The following is a 20,022-nucleotide window of genomic DNA, read 5'->3' as shown; positions in this document are numbered from 1 at the left end:
TGGAAAAGAAAACAACTGATTCAATTTGTATTATTCGTGATAAAGGCGCATTGTACTTTCAATTTACCTAACACAAAGGGATAAGGCAATGCAGATAATAAAAAATAGTAAATACATCACTTATATCACACGACTTTATTAAAAATACAAAAAATATGTAGTTATGTAAAATACAATTTATATCATTTACATAATGAACTATTTTTTAAATATACATCTATAAGAAATGTTTCAACAGACTAACAATTAAAAATAAAGAAAAACAATGATTAATTAGTATGCCATTTAAGTTCTGAATAAAACCAATGATTTAAAATACCGACAAGAGAGCAATTATTTGAACATTGCGAAAGTCAGAACGGTCACATTGTTTTTTTCTTAGTTCACAAAGAAAATCAATCAAAATTATATCGCCGTTCTTTGTCTCAACAAACCAAAACTTATTTAGCAAAGTATTTTTAAAAATAACTTAATTAGGCAGTCTCAAAAATAACACCAATTGGTTTTATAAAATAAAAAATATTGCTATATCCATCCACACAGTGAAAATAGCGAAGAAAAACTTAAAATATCTGTATGTCAAATGTTGAAATGAATTATAATCACGATAAAACTTATTTTTATGCTCCTTACATATATTTATACATAAATATATTTAAAAATAAAGTGCTTGCCGTTTTGTCAATCCTAATGAACACAGATTTGCTGAAAAAGAAACTGAAATCGATTCGACTTTGCTTAAACTAAAATAAACCAATAAAAAATATATATACAACTTTTGAATGAACATAACATTAAAGCAAAGGCAGTTTTTATACATAATATACATTATAATTTAAAATATTCCTCTCTAATATGTACACTTAAATCTAAATTTGACTAGGCTTTCTTTATCCCAGGGCCGTGGAGTTCTATAAAAGATTCCAAAGCCCTGGGCACTTGCCCTTGATAGGTAAGCTTGTGATGTTTCACCGCGTTCGCAGCCATACATTTAAGGCTCAATTTCATCTGAGTTTTTAATATTATTTCTGCCACTCCTAAAACAAGAAAAATAAAAAAAACTTTCACCCCTTCCAAGCAAGTCTACGCCCAATAAAAATTCTTTTACCTGTAGCCGACGAATCCAACGGTGTCTCTCCCCGTTTGTTCACGCAATCCACGTGCGCCCCGTTCTCCGTTAAATCGGTGATGATCGAATGCAGCGTCATAAAGTCGGAAATAGCCTTGTGGTAGTTGACAATTACATGAAGAGGAGTGTTTCCTTCCAGGTCCATAGCGTTCACGTCCGCCCCGCACTTGATCAACAGTTTTGTGGTCTCGGCACAGGGAAACCTAAAAATACACACCGACAATCATAAAATGAAGGAGAACTGGCAAACGGTGATATTTACTTGCATATGTCGTTCGTATGGAAGTCATCCACGGGCGTTTCGGCATTACACGCCAGATGCAGGAGCGACTGCCCGTCTCTGAGCGTTATCTGCAACTGGTTCAGAGTGAACACCATGCGTCTAACGTTAAACTTTTCCTCCTCGCTGCACTGTTTCATCAGTTTCGTTAAGATCGTTAATAGGTACAAGGTAGTCGTAAGGTTACCTTCTATGTCATCCTAAAACGGTTGATAAAACAAATTGTACTAATTCCAAAGTTGGGTAATATACATAAAAAAATGTTTTCCTTGATATTAAATTAATGAATTACTAAATAAAGTTAGTTATCACAGCAAACAAATTTTCAGTTCAGGAGCAAAACTTTACAAAATTTGCCACAAATTTAACGCCTAAGCTAACTTATACAGGGTATAACGTTGAATGGGAGTCATAAATAATAATTATGCAAAAGAAAAACTAAAAATAACTTGTAGTCCAATCGTCCTGATCAAAATTGTATTTAAAGATGGCATTAATTCCAAAGTCCGCAATTTTTTGCATGTGGCTAGTTTTTTGCTAGTAGATGAGGAAAAAAATTGTTCTGCATGGGAGTGGACCGAGAAAATTCGAAAAATGACCGGAAAACTGCAAAAAAATTTATTTTGTGAATAATTTGGGAAGTATAGAATTTTACAAACATGCTAAGGACCAAAGTTGTACAGCGTAAAATTTTGTATAAAAAAAGTATGTATGATATTTTTGAGAAAATTGAATCATGTCCTCTAAGTTTAATTTTTTATTTAGAAAATTTGGGATGAAGGTGAAATAATATATAGAGACAAGAGATTTGTAGAAAATTGAGGATTTATTACAACTGGAATGTTTTTTTATGTGTAGTTCACAAAATATGCACTAGCCCACCGAGTTATACATGACTCATCTTCGTCGCTATAAGGATGTTCTGAATCCGAAATCTCCTCCCACTCTAGTTTTCATGGAAAAACAATAATTCAACTGTGGGTACACATATCCGCAAGCGACTCATTTTATATAGTAAAGTACAAAAAAATCGACGCGGGACGCAACAGGGTACCAGAAAATGTCCACGGCAGATTGGCGCCAAGGACAAGATGCCTACGAACGAATCCACACCAGGAGGACTCTCCAGCGAACGCTCACCCAACAACCCTTCTTTTTCACTAACTTGAGAGAGTTTTCTTTTGCTGCCCATCGAAAGCAACCCTCAAAACACAGCCTCGTTTTTAAATACGCGTTTTTCTAGCAGATTTGCGTAAGGATCGTTATTTTGTGTAAATCCCTAAATATATACTAAATAACGCACTGTACGAAAAAATCAATAGATAATTTTCGAGAGAATCTACTTGATGAAACAAATCTAAGTAAAATGTGGAAACGAACTTCACAGTAGTTGTTTTTTTATGTGATTAGTCTTTGTCAAGAGTGATGATAAAACAGCAAGAATACATTTCCATAAATGATTGCATTATTTAAAATTTTCAAAATATCAGGTATGTATTTTTGTATTAATTATATTTAGACATTTCATTTTTGGTATTTATTCTGGAAAATTATTTATTACTAGCCGTTTACTAGGTACTGCCTGTGAAATTTAACGCTAGTTAAGGCATATAGCCGATAGATCAGTTGTTTCCATAATATCGGCAGTTAGGAGTCTTGTCTGCGGAGTAGGATATCTTTTGTATACACCAGGTTCCACTGTGATTTCATTTAATAACATTTAAAAAAAAATTAATTTCGAATCTGTTTGAATTACCGTAACAGCTTTAAAAAAGAATAACAAATGCAAGATCTAATAATAAAATATGTTTTTTTTTAACAATTATTTAAACACCTATAAGTGGTAAATTGAAAACTAAAATAAATGCAATAAAATGTAACAGTGACATATACCTTCCGCTAAATTAATGTTGGAAGTTTGTTGTTTGTCCAACTGCCACCCTGTTGTCATATCACATCAGGTGGATTGATATATAGTTCACTTAAACAAGGTCAGAGTTCACAGACACTGAGATTCATAATCTAAACACAGTGCTTCAACTTGTTTTATAAAAAATTAGTTCCAGATTAGTATTCTGCGGAAAACATATTATTACCAATAAAAAATTGATCTACACTTAACTTAAACCCTGCATAGTTATTTCAAATTCAATTTTGGTGCATTTACTCTTCAAATTAAGCTGAAATTAAAAACTTACTTCTATCGGGAGCTAAAGCATGAAAAAAATTAGTTTGCCAAGCGTAAATCTACTAATGCATAAAAACACACATGTTTAATACTTCCTTTGCGGTTATATCGACAAATCGCATCTACTAAAATAAAATAAACCAAAAGGCGTAAAAAAATAATTTCGATCTACCGATCATAAACCTGTACTAACCAATAAGCTGATAAATAAGCAAATTACCATGACAGTTTCTGGGTCGTCCTTGGGTCCCGGCCTGACGAGTTTCTCCTTGTTCCTCTCCAACTCAGAAATCGCGGCCGATAAAACCTCAACCACATGGCTGTAGGTCACTTTCACGCCGACATGCAACATCTGCGAGAACACCTGGGCGAACCTGAGCAGGTCCTTGACTACGGACACGTAGTTTTTCTGTCTCAGTTTCAGGGCGTGCAACCACAATTCCAGGCACCTATCGAACCGGGCGTTATCGGCGAAGACCGCCCCCCGATATATCACGGGATGGGGCACCTCGGGGTTGTGCGGACCGAGGATGCGCTCCCGGATCGTCAACGCCTCCATGTGCAAGCTGTTGTTGTTGCCCTGGATGGCCTCCAGCTCGGGGAGGGTTTGGCACTCTACCCAGTTCTCGTAGGCTGGTATTGGAGGTATCAGATTCTTTTTAACTGGGTTAGTGGGGTCGTCGTACCTGTAATTATACCGGCTTATTTCTGTCACGCCTTAAAATAAACCGCTAGATTGCCAATAGATTGTTTACATATTTGTAAACAAAGAAAGTCTATATATAAATGCGAAATACAGTTTGTTAATGAACTCTTTAAGATAACGCAACAAAAAGATTTTAAATATAATTTTTTTTGTGTTGAAACACATGAATGGCTAAAAAAATTACGAAAATTAATCAAAAACTTACAACTGACGCGACTTCTACGACGTCGCTACCAATAGTTTAGTCAATAGATATTGTAGCTTAAATGATTTTACCACCTATTAGGAAGTTAATTTTATCGTAAAACATGATTTTAAAAAAATAATACCTTACGCTATTTCAGTAATTTAAGTCAAGTTGAGCAAAATATGCAGCTTTCTGCACTTAAATAACTTTTAATGTTGCTTTTGAAAATGACGAAAAATATGGACCGCCTAAGAGCATTTTCAAAGAAAATGAAGGATACATTTTCAAGAGAATGCTCGAATGAAAATTCTCGAAAAATAAGTTCTCGAGCATTTTACAACACTAGATAAAAGGTTCAATTCTAAGATGGTAATAGTTCGAATCTAAACTCACCTCAACGTCATCGACATGTGCATGTATCTGTAAGCCTTGACGAGGTCATAATTCTCTTTATCGTTAGCGTACGACGCCCCCAACAGCTCCAGAGCTTCGATTCTCTCCTCTTTGGTAATTTCCGACCTCTCCAGCAAATATTCCACCACATCGTCCCTGGTCCTTTCGGCAGCAGCTTTTATCGGAGTCATGCTGGCATCGTTGCAAGAAAATTTAGCATTATACTTCAAAAGTTCCCTAACTACATCTACGTATCCGCACTCGGCAGCAAAGTGAAGGGCGGTAGCACCACACAGAGCTTTTTCGTTGGGATTGGCACCATTTTCTAATAAAAAACTAACCTAGAAGAAAGGTAATAGTGAATTCTTGAGGTCGACACTTCCACTTCCGTGTTACTTACTACATCTAAATGTCCCTTGTAGGAAGCAATCATAAGACAGGTATTGTTGTACTTATTAGCTATGTGTATATTGGCATTGTGGTACGTTAAATATTTCACAATATCCAGTCTTCCATCAAAACATGCAGCCCGGAGCGGCGTGGAGTTTGTTTTTGTCGGATGGTTCACGTCCGCGCCGGCTTTCACTAACGCTTTGCAAATATTCAAATGACCTGCAATACAACGACATCAAATACAAAACTGTAAAAAACACCCTCAGACATAACAATCAGATAATTGATTTAATTCACTTTTAATTTCAATTCACAACATTTGCTTCTCTTACTCATTCAAATTCCAAACTTGACCCACTCAAATTCCATGTGTTCTACTCATTATGCACTTGGACTCTACCTTAAATTTTTTATTGTTTTTCTATACTCGATACTTAACATAAACTACGAGTCATTACATATTTTAGTAAATGTAGTAAAACATAGATTTAAAACAAACATTAAATGATTATATACACATTTGTTAACTCAAATTATTGTAAAATTAGGAAATTTTCTAAACAATTTGCAAGAGTCACATTTTTTGTATTGGTCTAATTTTGGCGACTGAATTGAGGTTATGTTTATAAGAAAATTTGCCAATTCCTACACCAATATTTCAACAATATTTAATACATTCTATAATTTCTGAAATTTGTTTTGTACGATCTGTAAATTATTTGCAGACACAAAATAAATAAATAAATACTATAAGTAAAAAGACAGGGACAAAAGAATTCAAATATATTTTCTTCAAAACATAAAACTTTCCAAAAATTAAGTTTAATATTTCGTATACAAACCTGCACAAGCCGCACACCACAAGGCACTAGCACCTTCAATAACATATCCATCAAACTTAACAATTCCCTCTTGTTCTAGATTGGGATAAAACTTTGAAAGAAGCATTCTCACGACTTTTTCGTGTCCATTCCTAGCAGCTACGATAAGAGGTGTACATGCCTGGCCATCATCCTCCGATATTTTCTGCAATTACACTCACTCTTTCAAAAAAAGAATACTGATTAGTAGTAATTGTTAAGTATCAAAAGTTATTTTTAAATAGTTATTGGCAATAGACTACTTGAACACTGACCTGTCAATAGCCTTTAGGAACAAAGAGAATAATATAACAACTAGGAAAACAAACAAAAACCAAGAAATACGCACCTCATTTATTAAACTATTCACTTCATTTCTTTCTATATCGCTCATTAAAGTGTACAGGGCTATGGACATACCATCTTTTGCAGCATAGTAAATACGATTTTTTAATTGCTCTCTTGGTTCGTACATCTTTGATCAGTTTGAAAGCATGCTTCGCACTTCACAGAAATCTATTTTCAACTGGTGTGGAAAATCGCAATTGAACGTTTCCTTTAAATTTTCCTGACGTAACGCAGGATCAACCAACACATTTGTTAGTCTTACAAAATCTGCATATGTCACGTCACGTGACGGACCTCTAACCCTGAAATTGACACGCGCGAAAGCCTAACTGCGCACCACGCGTACTTCACCGCTTCCCGGATGACCAGTTCCTAAAAAATTCAAAAAATGTTTCAAAACTTCGCATTTTTTTACTTGCGTATTTTTGGACATATCATAATTTTACGTTTTCAAAATCTGATTTAACTGTGGAAATGTTAATTTTACATTAATTTAGTACATAAAGAAACCGTTGAATTTAGATAAGTACTAATTAATTCCGTTGACTGAAATATGTTAATCAACATTAATTCTAATTTTGGTTATTGCCGTACAATACAAATTTTTCACTAGATGGCAGACCTTGTACTTCATATTTCCGTAATAAAATAAACATAATATTATAAAATTAAAGTAGATTTAAATAGTAACGAATTCACGAATAGACTTTTTCACAAATTTCGATATTTGTTTTAAACTAAATCTGTTAGCTACATTCAAATTTAAATTATCGTGAATTGTGACGTCACGTGTCTATAACTACGGTATCCAATGATAAAGCTTTATTCGCGACTGAATATTAGTGAATATCTAACTTACTTAATACCACATATCTAATAATACTATCTTATCTTATCTTAGTTGTCATATGGTAGTTTAGAAACCTTGGTTTTAAATCTCTTCATTCACTCACATTACACATTGCTACAACATACTTCACTCGCGAAAAAAACATAGATAAGCGAAAATTAATAGGGGTTTTTGGAAACTGAGATCAGATGGATTACTAACAAATATTTTGCAATTTCAAGAAACAGTCTTGTATTTAAAAAGACATTATAAATCGAGACAGACGAAAAAATTAACATTAAAATATGTTATTAACAATATTTTTCAAACCCTTTTTAATATAGACTGATATACTTTCCGAACTAAAAGATCAGTTATTTTATTCTACTGATCGGGTTAACACGATCAGTTTCCGAAAAGCCTAAAAGAAAAGAGATGGTAGGTATTACAACAAGGCAACTTAATTGATTACAGAAACTTTAGCGATTTTCAGCTAAACGGTTACATCGGTTATCGGCTTGAATAGAGTACATAATTTACTCTTTTCAATAATGTTTAAATTAATGTGATGTCTAGCAAGGAAAATAGTTATGAATCATAGACAAATTGATTATGAACATACAAATGTCGAGTTCAAGGTAAAGTGCCCTCTAGCGGCACATAATGAAACTTTTCTCTGACTGGTCCAATAGAGCTACTTGGTGGGTGCGTCAAAATGAGAAACTAATCGAACTTGAAGTAAATAAGTTATTTAAAAAGAAATATGAAACTTGGCAAGCTACAACTGATAATTCGAAAAAAAAATTTCATTACATACTATTATTTTAATACGTAAAATCACCTCCTGGAGTTACCTGATGGATTTCCAGGACACCCTGTGTATAATTTTTGCGCATATTTGTTTCATATTTTTTAATCTATTTTCATTTTATAATGTAGTTAATACACTCCATTTAAACAACTGTTCACAAACGAACTTCTCTTTAAAACATCAATTACAAACTCTTTCAATTCGAACAATGTCTTAACAAAAATAAAGTATACAAGGCGTCGCTGAGTTATGAGATATCTTAAATCTAGAGTAGGTTTTTTCTTTAATTTCGATTATTTTTTTACGGTTTTTCACTTTTGTGGTTGCGCTAACGCAAAAGATAAAATAAACAAAACAAAAGTTAAAATTGTCTTTATTATACAATTAAAATTGTTCATTAAATGCATTGTACTGTTTATACTTATTCAATTTGGTACAACGGTGCTTTCTTTTTGTCTGTACCCTCTGAGGATAAAAACAAAAAAAAAATGTGTTGTATGTTAAAACTACACAAGTTAATCTATTTATCCTTTTGATTCTTAGAAATATACTGAAGTAGATCAATTGGTGTTATTATCCCTAATGGTTTTTCAATCTGCGAGCTGCCAGTACCTAAAAAACATAATGTAATTATCATACAGAGAAGGTTAAGGGGCACAAAACTGATTTTAACAACAGAAGTTATTCAACACAAACTTCAATATCTAGATATATTCCATTACCTTGCTTTTCTAACAATAAAATATATGATTCCTTTTCCAAGATTCTCGATACGAGACCAAGATTAGCTGTTTTGTACACCTTCGGGTAGATCCTGACGATCACCTTATCCGTGTTCTCGTTCGACTGTACCGTCCCGGCTAGGAGTTTCGTCATGAGATTCTGCAAAGTTACCACGCCAACGATGCCACTGGAAAGACATTGCTCACTAATAATTAACTCTTACAGTAACGGTAAACCTTAGATAACCGTAAAAAGATAATCAGGAATTGGTCTCAATCGAAAATGATTACGTTATGTATCCTGAATTTATAGTTGATTTAATATCTAATAGGATGTCATTCTATCAACACGTTTTGAGTGTGGGTGAGATATAACCTAACCTAAAGGATATATCTTAAATGTCATTGTTACTCAAAGCTTACTGGCACAGAGCATTTGCAGCTACTGGCAAAGGATGACCTACTAATCTGTAGGTGCCGTGAAAGCATTGAAACACAGCCTCAATATCTAATTTAATAAACAGCTAAAGTAATTCGCTAGCTACGTTACTAGCATGTATCTCGCAGAGTAGTTGCTTCCCTCAACATCAATAGTTAAAAAAATTATTTAGTTTAGTATGAAAACAAGTCACGCTTTCATAGTACCCATAAATTACATAGTAGGTTTGTTTGTCAGTAGGTACAAAGTAATGTCTTGTGCCAGTAGGCATTGAGTAGCAATGATATTTAAGATATGACATATATTTTGTAGGTTATATCTCATAAAGTCATTTGTGATATTGTCTTTGTTCATTTAAATTTCAGAATTAAACTGTCATGTGTCATGTTATCGTCACAACCTGTAATAAAATACAAACAAATAATGCTACAGTTTAGTGGTGTTTAGTTGTGTAAAAATAATGTAAAAATGTTGAACATTTGTCTAAGGTATGTTAGCAGTTGGTGCTGCAATTATTGTGGTAATCTAGAACTAGTTTGTGTATCTAGAATCTGTGAAGTACTTTTACAATAACCTCAAGTCTAATCCGGCAAATGGCTCCATCTATCATTATCAGTACAAACAATATTCCATTGCGATTCACTTTCTGTTGTTTTTATTGTTTCTCAAACAGCACTCTCTGCACAAATTGTTAATCGGCAGTAGCTAAGATGTTAAATTGTCGTATTTGAAACACAAATTTTCCATTAATGAGATGGCCTAGTAAATTAGTTTTCTTGGAAAACTCCAGGATAAAACTATAAAACGTGATCCAATTCAAAGATTATATTTGAATAATGATTTGAAAAAACAGATCATGTCATTGGACTGCCCGGTCACGGAATAATGAATCCTTTGAATTTTATTTGTGAGGTCATAGGCAAATTTTAGTGTATTTGTATAGCAAAATTGAGCACAAAAAACTACTTTTGCTGTTTGGAAAGTAACAATTTTTCAATATGTACGAAAAAATTGAATTCGTAGAGTAAATCACTAAACTGATGAGGAAAAAACGTGTTGAACTATTTAATGTTAACAGGTAAATCAGGGCTCCTACATCCATTCAATACAATAAGTATGAAACACATACAGGGTGATATACGAATGGTGACCAAAAATGAAAATATTCTTTGGTGAATTTTAAGGGTCTTTCATATAAAGTTTTTATCTATGACACTTCGTTAAAATGATACAGGGTGTTAAACTTAAAAAAATATATTTAATTGTTTTAAATAATGTAAAAACTAGCAAGTCAAATAATTTGAAATTGGGCATGTGTGTTTATGTAAACATTGTCCAAAATCTGAGGCCTCTTCCTAAAAGAGTGACCGCAAAAAAGCCTGTTTTTGAAACTTTGACAGAGGCGACAGGGAAAATCCTAAAAATATCCAAAAACTCATGAAAAATTAAAATGAGCATCACTTTCAGTTTTTCGAAAATTTTCGAAAATCACCCTTATTACAAAAAAGATACAAACACAAAAAAAGTGAACAAATTAAGAATCATCTACAGTTGTAAAACCCCATATTTCTGTTTTTATTAAAATAATATTATGAACGTGAAAATATCTAATTTCATATTTGATACGGTCTTGTCTGGATTGAAAATCAACCCATAATATCCCTAAAAGGGTGAAATCATCCCCTAAATGCCTAAAAATGCAAAAAATATTTTAAGTTATAATTTTTGTTCTTTTGCTTTTATACGTGATAATTGAACCGTTAATAACCCACAATCACTAGAACCGAAGGAAAATACCCCTACATGAGGGTAAAACCACTCCTAAGTTCAACCATTGGCTTCAAAGTACATAAAATAATTGTAATGCATGAAAAATATAATGTTTCGAAATACATTCATTAGAATAATTTATACACAAGTACTCCCATACCCCCATCAATCATCCCTCTCAAGGGGTAAAAAAATATACAAAAATTGTAGATAATGTGAAAAAATATTATATTGAAATTTTTTTGAATTTTTTTTTAATTTTTTTCTAAATAAAATAGTACGCCACCGCTTTACGGTAACAACCATGATATTTTCGGATTCGTCTTTCAATTTTCTACAAATTACTACTCTCTTATGTTTTTGGAAAAAAGCCTCATTTTCGAGTAAAACTTAAAAAACGAACTGTATCTACCCTGTATCTTTCTAACGAAACGTCCTAGATAAAAACTACCCTTAAAATTCACCAAAGAATACCAGGTTTCATTTGTGGTTGCCGTTTGTGAATCGCCCTGTATATTCAAAGTGAGGATTAATGAAATTCACTTACCCATTAGCATCAACAACCGGTATTTGATCAACGCCCATTTTCTTCATTAGATGCAAAACCCTTTCGCACGTCATCGCGGTGGTGACCGATTGCAATTTTTCCAATTCCAAAGTCGAAACTTTAATATCCCACCACCTAAAACACGGGTTTTTAAGAATGCAAGAATTCTTTTAATCGAATATCCCCACCAATGATTCTGCGTGTTAACGCAAGGCTTAAGTGATCTTGCCTCCATCCACTGGTCCGATATAAACTTCGTAATGTAGTTTCTGATACTATCGGGCATAATGACCACCACGTTTTGACCCTCTTTCAAATCCTTCGCTGCTTCTAGTGTAGCGACTAATACAGCGCCCGAGCTAGTACCTATTTAAAACGTGTAACTTAAAATAAACCTTAATAAAAAAGATGCGATTCAATGATTTCTTACCGACCAACAATCCTTCCTCTTTAATCAACCTTCTAGCCATGGGAAGAGACTCCTTATCGTTCGTTTTTACCCACTCGTCAACCACCGATCGATCCAAAACAGTCGGTATAAAGTCGTAACCTATACCCTCCACTTCATAGAATGTTACGTCGCTCTCGTTCAATTTTTCTGGCTGTGCTAAAATGGAACCTTCAGGATCAACGCCAACGATTACCGTGTCCGGCGAAATTTCCTTGAATTTCCTGCCTATACCAGCAACAGTTCCGCCTGTACCTGCCCCAAGTACCTAAAAGAGCCATCGACGATTAAGAAACATTCTCTTCATTAAAAATTAGTAACTTACTATCATATCGACCTTCTTATCTAATTGATCGTAAATTTCCTCAGCTGTGGTGTCGTAATGAGCCAGAGGATTAGATGGATTTGAATACTGAAAGAAAATGTTAACTTTGAACCCCTACTTAAGGTTAAACCGTGCATATTGAACTGGAAAAATTTACAACCGACGTACCTGATCCAAAATCACGGAATTTGGAATCTCCTTTCTCATCCTGTGCGTTACTCCAAACATGCCATCTGGAGCGTCGGAAGCTGCGGTAACGGGTACTCTGACAATTTCGGCTCCAAGTGCTAACAAGACTGATACTTTTTCGTTTGACATCTTCTCCGACATTACAATGAGACATCTATACCCTAAAGAAATTAGTTCACAGAAACCAATTGAAAATTCAAGGATAAGTATATACCTTTTACGGCAGCAGCAAGGGCAACACCTATGCCGGTGTTTCCAGATGTCGGTTCGATAATTGTACAACCTGGTTTTAAGATGCCTTGCTGTTCGGCATCTTCCACCAGCCGAAGGCCGATGCGGTCCTTTACCGAACCGCCAGGATTAAAATACTCACATTTTGCATCTGAAAATTAGGGTCAACTTACTGAACATTGTGTGATACTGATAAGAAACTAAGAAGCTTTTTCATTTTTCTTTTCCTCAAAAAATATATGTAAATATAAAAATAAATATTTTGAAAAGATTTATAACCTACAAAGTATATGTTATGTCATATTTTTAAATTTACTGACACATGTACCTACTGACAACAATATTTTTAGTTCAAATGTTTACTTGTTGTTATGAAACATGTTGCTGTAAAAATTGTAAAAAAACATAATTATCTGCCTTGTTTTTAAGCACTTGTAACCTTTTGATTACCTCAATTTTTATTATTATTAAAAAATAATATATCAAATAACAACAATATTTACCAAATGTTATTTTATGATTTTTCCATAAAACCAAATAAGATAATTATCAATATGCCCACGGTTTAGTTTGTTTGTGAGATAATTTGGCTCTTGGTAAGACCGGAATAATGCTGAAGAATCAATAGACGTGCAGTGGGCGAAAACGTTCAAAATTCCATACGAGGTAGTAAAAGTTGTCCAAATTGGGATGTTTTTTATAAATACTCATAATTATGTCCGATTTCTTATGTCACTGTGACAGTTGCGATATTTTAAGATCTCAACTTACTATATCTTCTATTCTTATATTCTTACCACAAAATATGAACAATATTTAGCGAATATAAAAAAAGATATAAATCTTAAAACCAGTTAATTGTAAACCCTTCAATAAACCTAATAATCCCAAATTCATTAAATTAAACCCACAAAATTCAGACCCATAAAATTTAAACCAATAAAATCTAAACCCACAAAACCAAAACCTATAAGAATAAGGCGCAAACCCATGAAATCCATCCGTCCAAACCCACAAAATCCAGATCCATACAATCTAAACTTATACAAACTAAACCCACAAAACCTAAATCCATAAAACTCAAACCCATAAAATCTATACAACCTAAACCGACAAAATATAATCCCAATAATCCCAAACTTGTAAACCCTTAAATTTCAAAATAATAGATTGTAAACCTGTAAATCCTGAACTATATAAATTTTACATTTTAAATTTAATTATTCACGAATTCAAAAAAATAGTTCTTTTAGCCATAGAATCAAAGCGTATTCCATGTTTTCCAAAATGCACCGCGTGGAGATGAACTACATCACACTTATTTCTTTTTGTTTTTTTGTCGTTTTTATCTTTATTTTTTTGTTTTTTCTTCTCCTTTTTTTATTTATTTAATTTAGTTTTTGGGCTCTGAATCTGGGTAGGAAGATTCAATTTAAGTTTTACTACTGTGCAGTATTATTCATATTTTGTAGCATCAAAGTATGGAAAACATTTCTAATTGTAATTTAATCGTAAGTGACATAAGAAAGCGGATATAATTATATTTAATCATTTTCAGTTTTTAATATGGACAATTATTTATTTAACTAGACATTTCTGGTTCAGCTATATTTCTGGTACCTATCGAAAATATTGACTTGATTTAAAAAAAAAATATTTTGAATTTATCTGAATTAACTTTAAAATGAACCATTAATCACTAATCACTAACTATCCAAAATCAGCAAAAGACGTGTTCTTAAAATGGAAATTATCACAACCCTGTATATTATAAGTATAAAAATATGTAATCTGTAAATGTATAGCAAAAAATGAATAACAATAATTATGAAATACGATAATGTACATATTACACACTACATTATGAAACTGTGAAATGTTTATTCTGAACTATAAACTGACCTCATTTTTAATTTGTGTTTTATAAATAAGTATTAAATGGTAACAAAAATAACTAACCCATAAATTATTTAGCTTCATTATTTCACAACTAAGAATCTCAAGACTTAGAATTTCCTATCCTCAAATTATTAGAATTTCTAGATAACCACTTAAGATATTCAACTTGTTTCTAGGTAATCACTTGAAATATTCAATCTTTAATTAGTTTAGTACTTAACTGACAGATATGGGATAGGTACTACAATATATAAATGAACAAAAATTTGTAAGCAATGTTAAAAAAAGATTTCATCATGCAGGAAACCTACTTACATATCTACCTATTTTACCACAATTGGTATGCTATGGACAAGACGTCATGAATTTGAATTCACAATCATTTATTTTTTTTTTTTGGTAAAAATATTGTACAAAAAAAATCATTATTTCAGCTGCCTCATATAAACACTGACAATTTTTTTATAAAATATTCAATAACAATTATGATACTTAATAACATAAATAACATTAACAGTTTTTAAATTTGATTCGAAAGTATTTAAACACATTTTGAGATATTCACATAAAATGCCTTTTACTTTTTTCAAGTACCTACTGTATCTTATTCATAAAAATATTTGCTCAATCATCATTTATAGTAAATAAATGATTCCGCTACCTGCCTATCTTTATTTGACTTAATGTTTATTACTTTAGGTGGAGAAAGATTAACATTATAGGTTTACTTAATCCTCTGAGTAAATAGAATGAAATCCAAAATATACTTACACACATTACACTTTAATCCTGCCGCTTTTGGTATTTTGTTTAGTTTTACTAAAGGAGTATTTCCGATAGCGGCAAGAATATCTGGCAATATTTTTGAAGTTCGTTTCCTAAAAAAATAATGTGCTAACAACTGAATTTAAATTCAATCATAGTTTCAATTGTTTTTTTTTATTTAGAAAAAATGTATCCATCTCAAAATCTTTCAAAAAACAAAATTTAGTGATGTGGAATATTTAAATGTTCAGTTCATAAAACAAATATGTATTTAAAGGATACACGTTTATCAAAGTTAATAGGTATTACATAGACACAATAATGTGTTTTTAGGGTATCTACTTTAAAAAATACCTAAAACTTTTAAAGCTAACCACCTCATACAAAGCTACATAAAAGATACTCATAACCAAATAAATTTAAATATTTAAATTTTTTCTGCCACATCTCCCAGAATCTTACACAAGGCAGAGAGTTATCCGGAACTGAGAGACGCCGAAAGTAGGATTTTAAAACAATTTTAATTACAAAAATACATACCATTCGTGAGTACTATGTGGCGTTGTCTCCTTATTACAGTTTCTTGTCCATGTACACTTTGATTTTTTATCTGGTAAACCAAAACTATCGTTCAACGGCGACCAAAATGTCAGGTTAGTTTTTAGGCGTTTTGAATTTTCAACATCATTTTTCTTGCAAGCAACCTCACTCATTTTAGTAAATGTAAAAAGTATAATAAGAGATTAATGTTAGAGAACAAGTTTACACACTTTTTCCAGACCGCAACTTCTCCACTCCAATAAATTTTAAATCAAATAAAACGCGTACACAAACCGCTAGGGAATGGGTTGGTGTTGCTATGCTATTCGCAATTCGTGTGAAATGCCGAAGTGAAGTGTGAAGTGCGAGTGTGAGTGAAAAGAAAAGTAGAACGAGAAACGGAAACGCGTACGGTAGCGGTAAAATGTTTAAAACATACACTACAAAATACTGAAAATACCTAAAACAGCGGTACGAAATCGTATGAAATAGTGAGAAAATAGAGTAGGGTATTTTACTATTTTATAGTACAAGTTGGTAGAAATTATAAACAAAGGAAAATATTATCAAATATGTATTAATTTTACAGTTGGCCCGAGTTAAATCAGCATCAGCTGCTCAGCTAGCTCATTTTACAAAAATGCAGAAAAGCTTTGTGGCTCCTTTGATCACGGGTTTTCAAATTTCGTTTTTTTACAGTACTGCTCAGTAAGAATTTTGGGGCCAGCGTAATTTCGGGCAATACTTACAAAGAGAATTTGGTATTCACAATATATTGTATAATATAATAATCAATGAAGCATAAACATTCAACACGGGCGGATTATAATATAATTCTCATTTTATTTACAGCTCATACGTTAAAAATAAGAATTAATAATTTGTTATTTGTTATCAGCGATAGCATGGAACATTATGTTTTGTGTATGGTACCTCTGAATTTGTTTTTACGTTTTCTTATTTGATGTATTTTTGACCATTTTACCGTTTTTTTTAACAATGTAATCTTTAATTGCCTCTGAAAAAAATATATATAACAGTTTATTAATAACTCATTTGATTAGTATGTTACAAAAACTTCTATGTAGGTACGTCAAATAAATTAGGTGAATTAGGTTAATTTAAGCAGCATTATTGGTATTTACGTAGGTACTGTTTACATATTAATATTAATTTTATTTCTATTTTAGATGAGAAATTTGCAATAAAATTGGAAATAGAATGCGAGCCTTAAATAGCGAAGTTTGTGTCTATTGGAAGTTGGAGAAAAAACTCGATCAAAATAGATCTGCAAGTAATGAAAAATCTTCATAACTTAAAACTACGCGAACTAGATAATAAATACAGCTAAGTAAATAGGTTTACATATTTAAATAAAATTTATTATAGAAAATATATAAGACAATAAAACAATCAGCATAAATTAACCAATCGTTATCCTACACAGGATGTAATCAGTCTTCCTCTAAAATACAATTTTCAACCATTTTCTTTAAATTTGGATTTTCCATAGCAGCGGCTATCCGTTCCTTGTCATTAATTTGTTTATTAACTGCAAAAAGAAATATAATTACAGTCACAGGGTGTCTTGGAAAATTCAGGACCTGATAGATTAAAAAATTAAGACAATTTTATCCCATGGTCCATGAGCCTGCCCTCTTTTGTTTTTAATACAGGTCACCAATGATTTTTTTTTCGAGGTCAGGTTCTTTACAGTATCGGCAAAGTTCTAAATTCATTGATAGAAAATCAAATCGAGTCATATATCCCCTAATACATATACAAGGTGGTCAGAAACGAAGAGGCTGCTATAAGAACAGCTTTTTTGGATGAAAATATACCAATTCAGATTAAGTCTCCGAAAAGAATGTTTTATTCTATTTTTACTAATATCAACTTTTTTAAGGAAGCAAGCTAATAAATTTTCATACGAGAAAACTACCCTTCAAGTATGGCACACCATTTTACAGACACCCTGTATATTAAGGAGTAAAAGTTAATTGACGTAGGGGCAATCAATTGCGTTCCTTTTTTAAATGAAGCATTTTTAACAAGATCACCTTTTTTATGTACAACAAAATTTTACATGACACTAGAAAAAAACCTAACCTCAAAAGTCATAAAATGTTACTGTTACTAGCGACCTCTAGCAGATTTCCAAAAACTAATAACACTCATATTTAACACTTCCAAAAACTTAACCTTTATATAGCCAAAATTTGGGTTTCAAATAATACATTTGACGTCCTGTACCTATCTCAAAAACAAAAAACTATTTTTTCCAAAACACCCTGTACATCACATATTGTGTTTTGGAAAAACTTAATTTGAAATTAAATATTTAAAGACGTACTTTCATGTTCAGTCGTATGTGCTCCATCTTTAATAAATATATCTAATTTGATGGGACATGGCATATTACGTTCCAATTTTATCCGAATACATAAACCTATCAATGTAGCTAAGGAACAGTGAGGTACAGTGGGGTTGAACTCCACCCTCACTACATTAATTTTTCCAGAAGTGGGTTGCCTAACCTAAAAATAATTAATTTTCAACTAAAACAGATAATTATGGAAATATATGGACATTAAAGTACTTGTATTCCCTCCTCATACACTACATTAAGTTCTTCCAGTGTATTGGGTTTCTCTGGATCTTTTATAGTTCTTATAAAATCTAAAATATTTAATATCATCAATGAAAACATAACATAAAAATAAAAATTTTACCATAAACAGTATCTTTTAATTCTGTACTATCCTTGAAAACATCACTTACGCCATTTGTTTTCACCGGGCTGTCTCTATCTGAAAATTTTTTACGAAAAAATGATAACATTTTGCAAAACTCAATACGTAATAACAATGTATAAGAATCAGCTGATAGGCTAACCTTCAAACATAACTGGTAGTAATTAAGCTGACTCCTTATCATTTTAATGCCATAATCGCAGGTGAGCAAAAGGTAACAAAACACTATCGACTATTTCCGTTCACCGATAAAGAATTTATTTTTCTCTTTTCTGTTCGAAGTTCGCACTTGGCATCGAACACTTTCTCTCCCTTTTACTTGTTAAGACTGAAAGAGTACCTTATCAATCAAGTGACTCGACCCGCATTAATCATTATCACAAAAATACTCGAGAGGATAGATAGATGATTTGCATCTTAATTTTGTCACTCTAAAACAAATTCAAACTAGGATTTTTATAACTAAATAAAATTTAGAAAAAAATAACCGTGCTTCAAATTAAATTCATGTCATTTATATTTAGAAAAATATTTTGAGGCAAACGGTAACAATCGGTTAAAAATATTTGTTCAATCTAATTTGTTGAAATTGTCTACTTTTAGGGGAAATTAGGCCGTTCGCGGACAGGGAGCAACCATATGAGTAAATAATTTATTTAGTTACTCATATGGGAGCAACCAGATCGACGTCGACAGATCTTAGAAGAGACAGTTAAAAAAAAGGCAAGTTAAAGTTAAACCACAGCAAACTTTATATGCTGTGGTTAAACTATTATAATAGCTCAATAAATTGCTCTCTGGATCTTGACGGACTTTGACCAGTGACTATAACAATTCTTGTTATAGTCACTGCTTTGACTTATCCGAAGTGTCCGAAGCGTAACTTATAAAATCAATTTTAGAGGTAGGGACTTTATCCTAAGGTTTGTAAAAAATCTTGACTAACCAATGTTTCATCAGTCCATCAGCCATTTTGAGCATAGAAAATAATCTTGTGTCTTGAGTCACTCAATTATGTGCAGGGCCCGAGAACTTATACTTGAAAATATGGGGAAACTGGGAACCACGTGGCTTGAGATGGATATACAAGTTGGGGAAAGAGTCTATAGATGTCGCCACAAAGATTTTGTAGAATAAATTTTGACAATTGCAATTATGAATCATTTCATGTCATTCATGTTGTTATTGTTGTTCATGTTTATTGTTGGTTAGGTTTGGCGAGTGTTGGTGTGTGTTTTATTTGTGTTTTTAGTGTGTTTTATTAGATATT

General features: G+C 32.3%; 3 protein-coding genes across 4 annotated transcripts; all 3 read right to left on the bottom strand.

Moving 5' to 3' along the window:
* Nucleotides 1-146: 146 nt before the first annotated feature.
* On the bottom strand, nucleotides 147-6,745 carry LOC108905042 (protein fem-1 homolog B). 2 transcript variants are annotated; one of them, XM_018707812.1, is made up of 8 exons: nucleotides 6,486-6,745; nucleotides 6,119-6,302; nucleotides 5,284-5,495; nucleotides 4,884-5,224; nucleotides 3,791-4,283; nucleotides 1,392-1,609; nucleotides 1,109-1,332; nucleotides 147-1,037 (listed from the first exon to the last, which is right to left on the bottom strand). In XM_018707812.1, exons 1-8 carry the CDS (start codon nucleotides 6,609-6,611, stop codon nucleotides 880-882), a joined length of 1,956 nt encoding a protein of 651 aa, XP_018563328.1. In that variant the 5' UTR covers nucleotides 6,612-6,745; the 3' UTR covers nucleotides 147-879. The 2 variants fall into 2 exon arrangements, with proteins under 2 accessions (XP_018563328.1, XP_018563329.1); XM_018707813.1 differs by having other exon boundaries at nucleotides 3,818-4,283.
* A 1,735-nt stretch (nucleotides 6,746-8,480) lies between these two features.
* Nucleotides 8,481-16,354, bottom strand: LOC108905110 (cystathionine beta-synthase). The gene is made up of 10 exons (XM_018707889.1): nucleotides 16,000-16,354; nucleotides 15,466-15,572; nucleotides 12,779-12,946; nucleotides 12,544-12,725; nucleotides 12,376-12,462; nucleotides 12,033-12,318; nucleotides 11,791-11,968; nucleotides 11,603-11,737; nucleotides 8,847-9,034; nucleotides 8,481-8,736 (listed from the first exon to the last, which is right to left on the bottom strand). Exons 1-10 carry the CDS (start codon nucleotides 16,170-16,172, stop codon nucleotides 8,645-8,647), a joined length of 1,596 nt encoding a protein of 531 aa, XP_018563405.1. The 5' UTR covers nucleotides 16,173-16,354; the 3' UTR covers nucleotides 8,481-8,644.
* Nucleotides 16,355-17,355: 1,001 nt separating this feature from the next.
* LOC108905056 (MIP18 family protein CG30152) lies at nucleotides 17,356-19,206 on the bottom strand. The gene is made up of 5 exons (XM_018707828.2): nucleotides 18,895-19,206; nucleotides 18,732-18,809; nucleotides 18,599-18,678; nucleotides 18,353-18,536; nucleotides 17,356-17,551 (listed from the first exon to the last, which is right to left on the bottom strand). Exons 1-5 carry the CDS (start codon nucleotides 18,902-18,904, stop codon nucleotides 17,454-17,456), a joined length of 450 nt encoding a protein of 149 aa, XP_018563344.1. The 5' UTR covers nucleotides 18,905-19,206; the 3' UTR covers nucleotides 17,356-17,453.
* Between the last annotated feature and the right edge of the window lie 816 nt (nucleotides 19,207-20,022).

This window comes from Anoplophora glabripennis, unplaced genomic scaffold (genome assembly GCF_000390285.2).
Source record: "Anoplophora glabripennis isolate ALB-LARVAE unplaced genomic scaffold, Agla_2.0 scaffold129, whole genome shotgun sequence".
NCBI lineage: Eukaryota > Metazoa > Arthropoda > Insecta > Coleoptera > Cerambycidae > Anoplophora > Anoplophora glabripennis.
This window is presented reverse-complemented; position numbering and strand designations above follow the sequence as displayed.

Excerpts from the sequence above, each read along its gene's own strand:
- LOC108905042 (XM_018707812.1), bottom strand. The coding sequence starts at position 6,611 with ATGTACGAACCAAGAGAGCAATTAAAAAATCGTATTTACTATGCTGCA. Across the intron at positions 5,496-6,118 it reads GTGGTGTGCGGCTTGTGCAG|GTCATTTGAATATTTGCAAA; the intron begins GTTTGTATACGA and ends GTTGTATTGCAG. Across the intron at positions 1,610-3,790 it reads GCTTATTTATCAGCTTATTG|GATGACATAGAAGGTAACCT; the intron begins GTTAGTACAGGT and ends CAACCGTTTTAG.
- LOC108905056 (XM_018707828.2), bottom strand. Across the intron at positions 18,679-18,731 it reads ATTAAAAGATACTGTTTATG|ATTTTATAAGAACTATAAAA; the intron begins GTAAAATTTTTA and ends TAAATATTTTAG. Across the intron at positions 17,552-18,352 it reads ACATACGACTGAACATGAAA|TTAATAAACAAATTAATGAC; the intron begins GTACGTCTTTAA and ends TTCTTTTTGCAG.
- LOC108905110 (XM_018707889.1), bottom strand. The coding sequence starts at position 16,172 with ATGAGTGAGGTTGCTTGCAAGAAAAATGATGTTGAAAATTCAAAACGC. Across the intron at positions 15,573-15,999 it reads CCACATAGTACTCACGAATG|GAAACGAACTTCAAAAATAT; the intron begins GTATGTATTTTT and ends TTATTTTTTTAG. Across the intron at positions 12,319-12,375 it reads ATAAGAAGGTCGATATGATA|GTACTTGGGGCAGGTACAGG; the intron begins GTAAGTTACTAA and ends TGGCTCTTTTAG.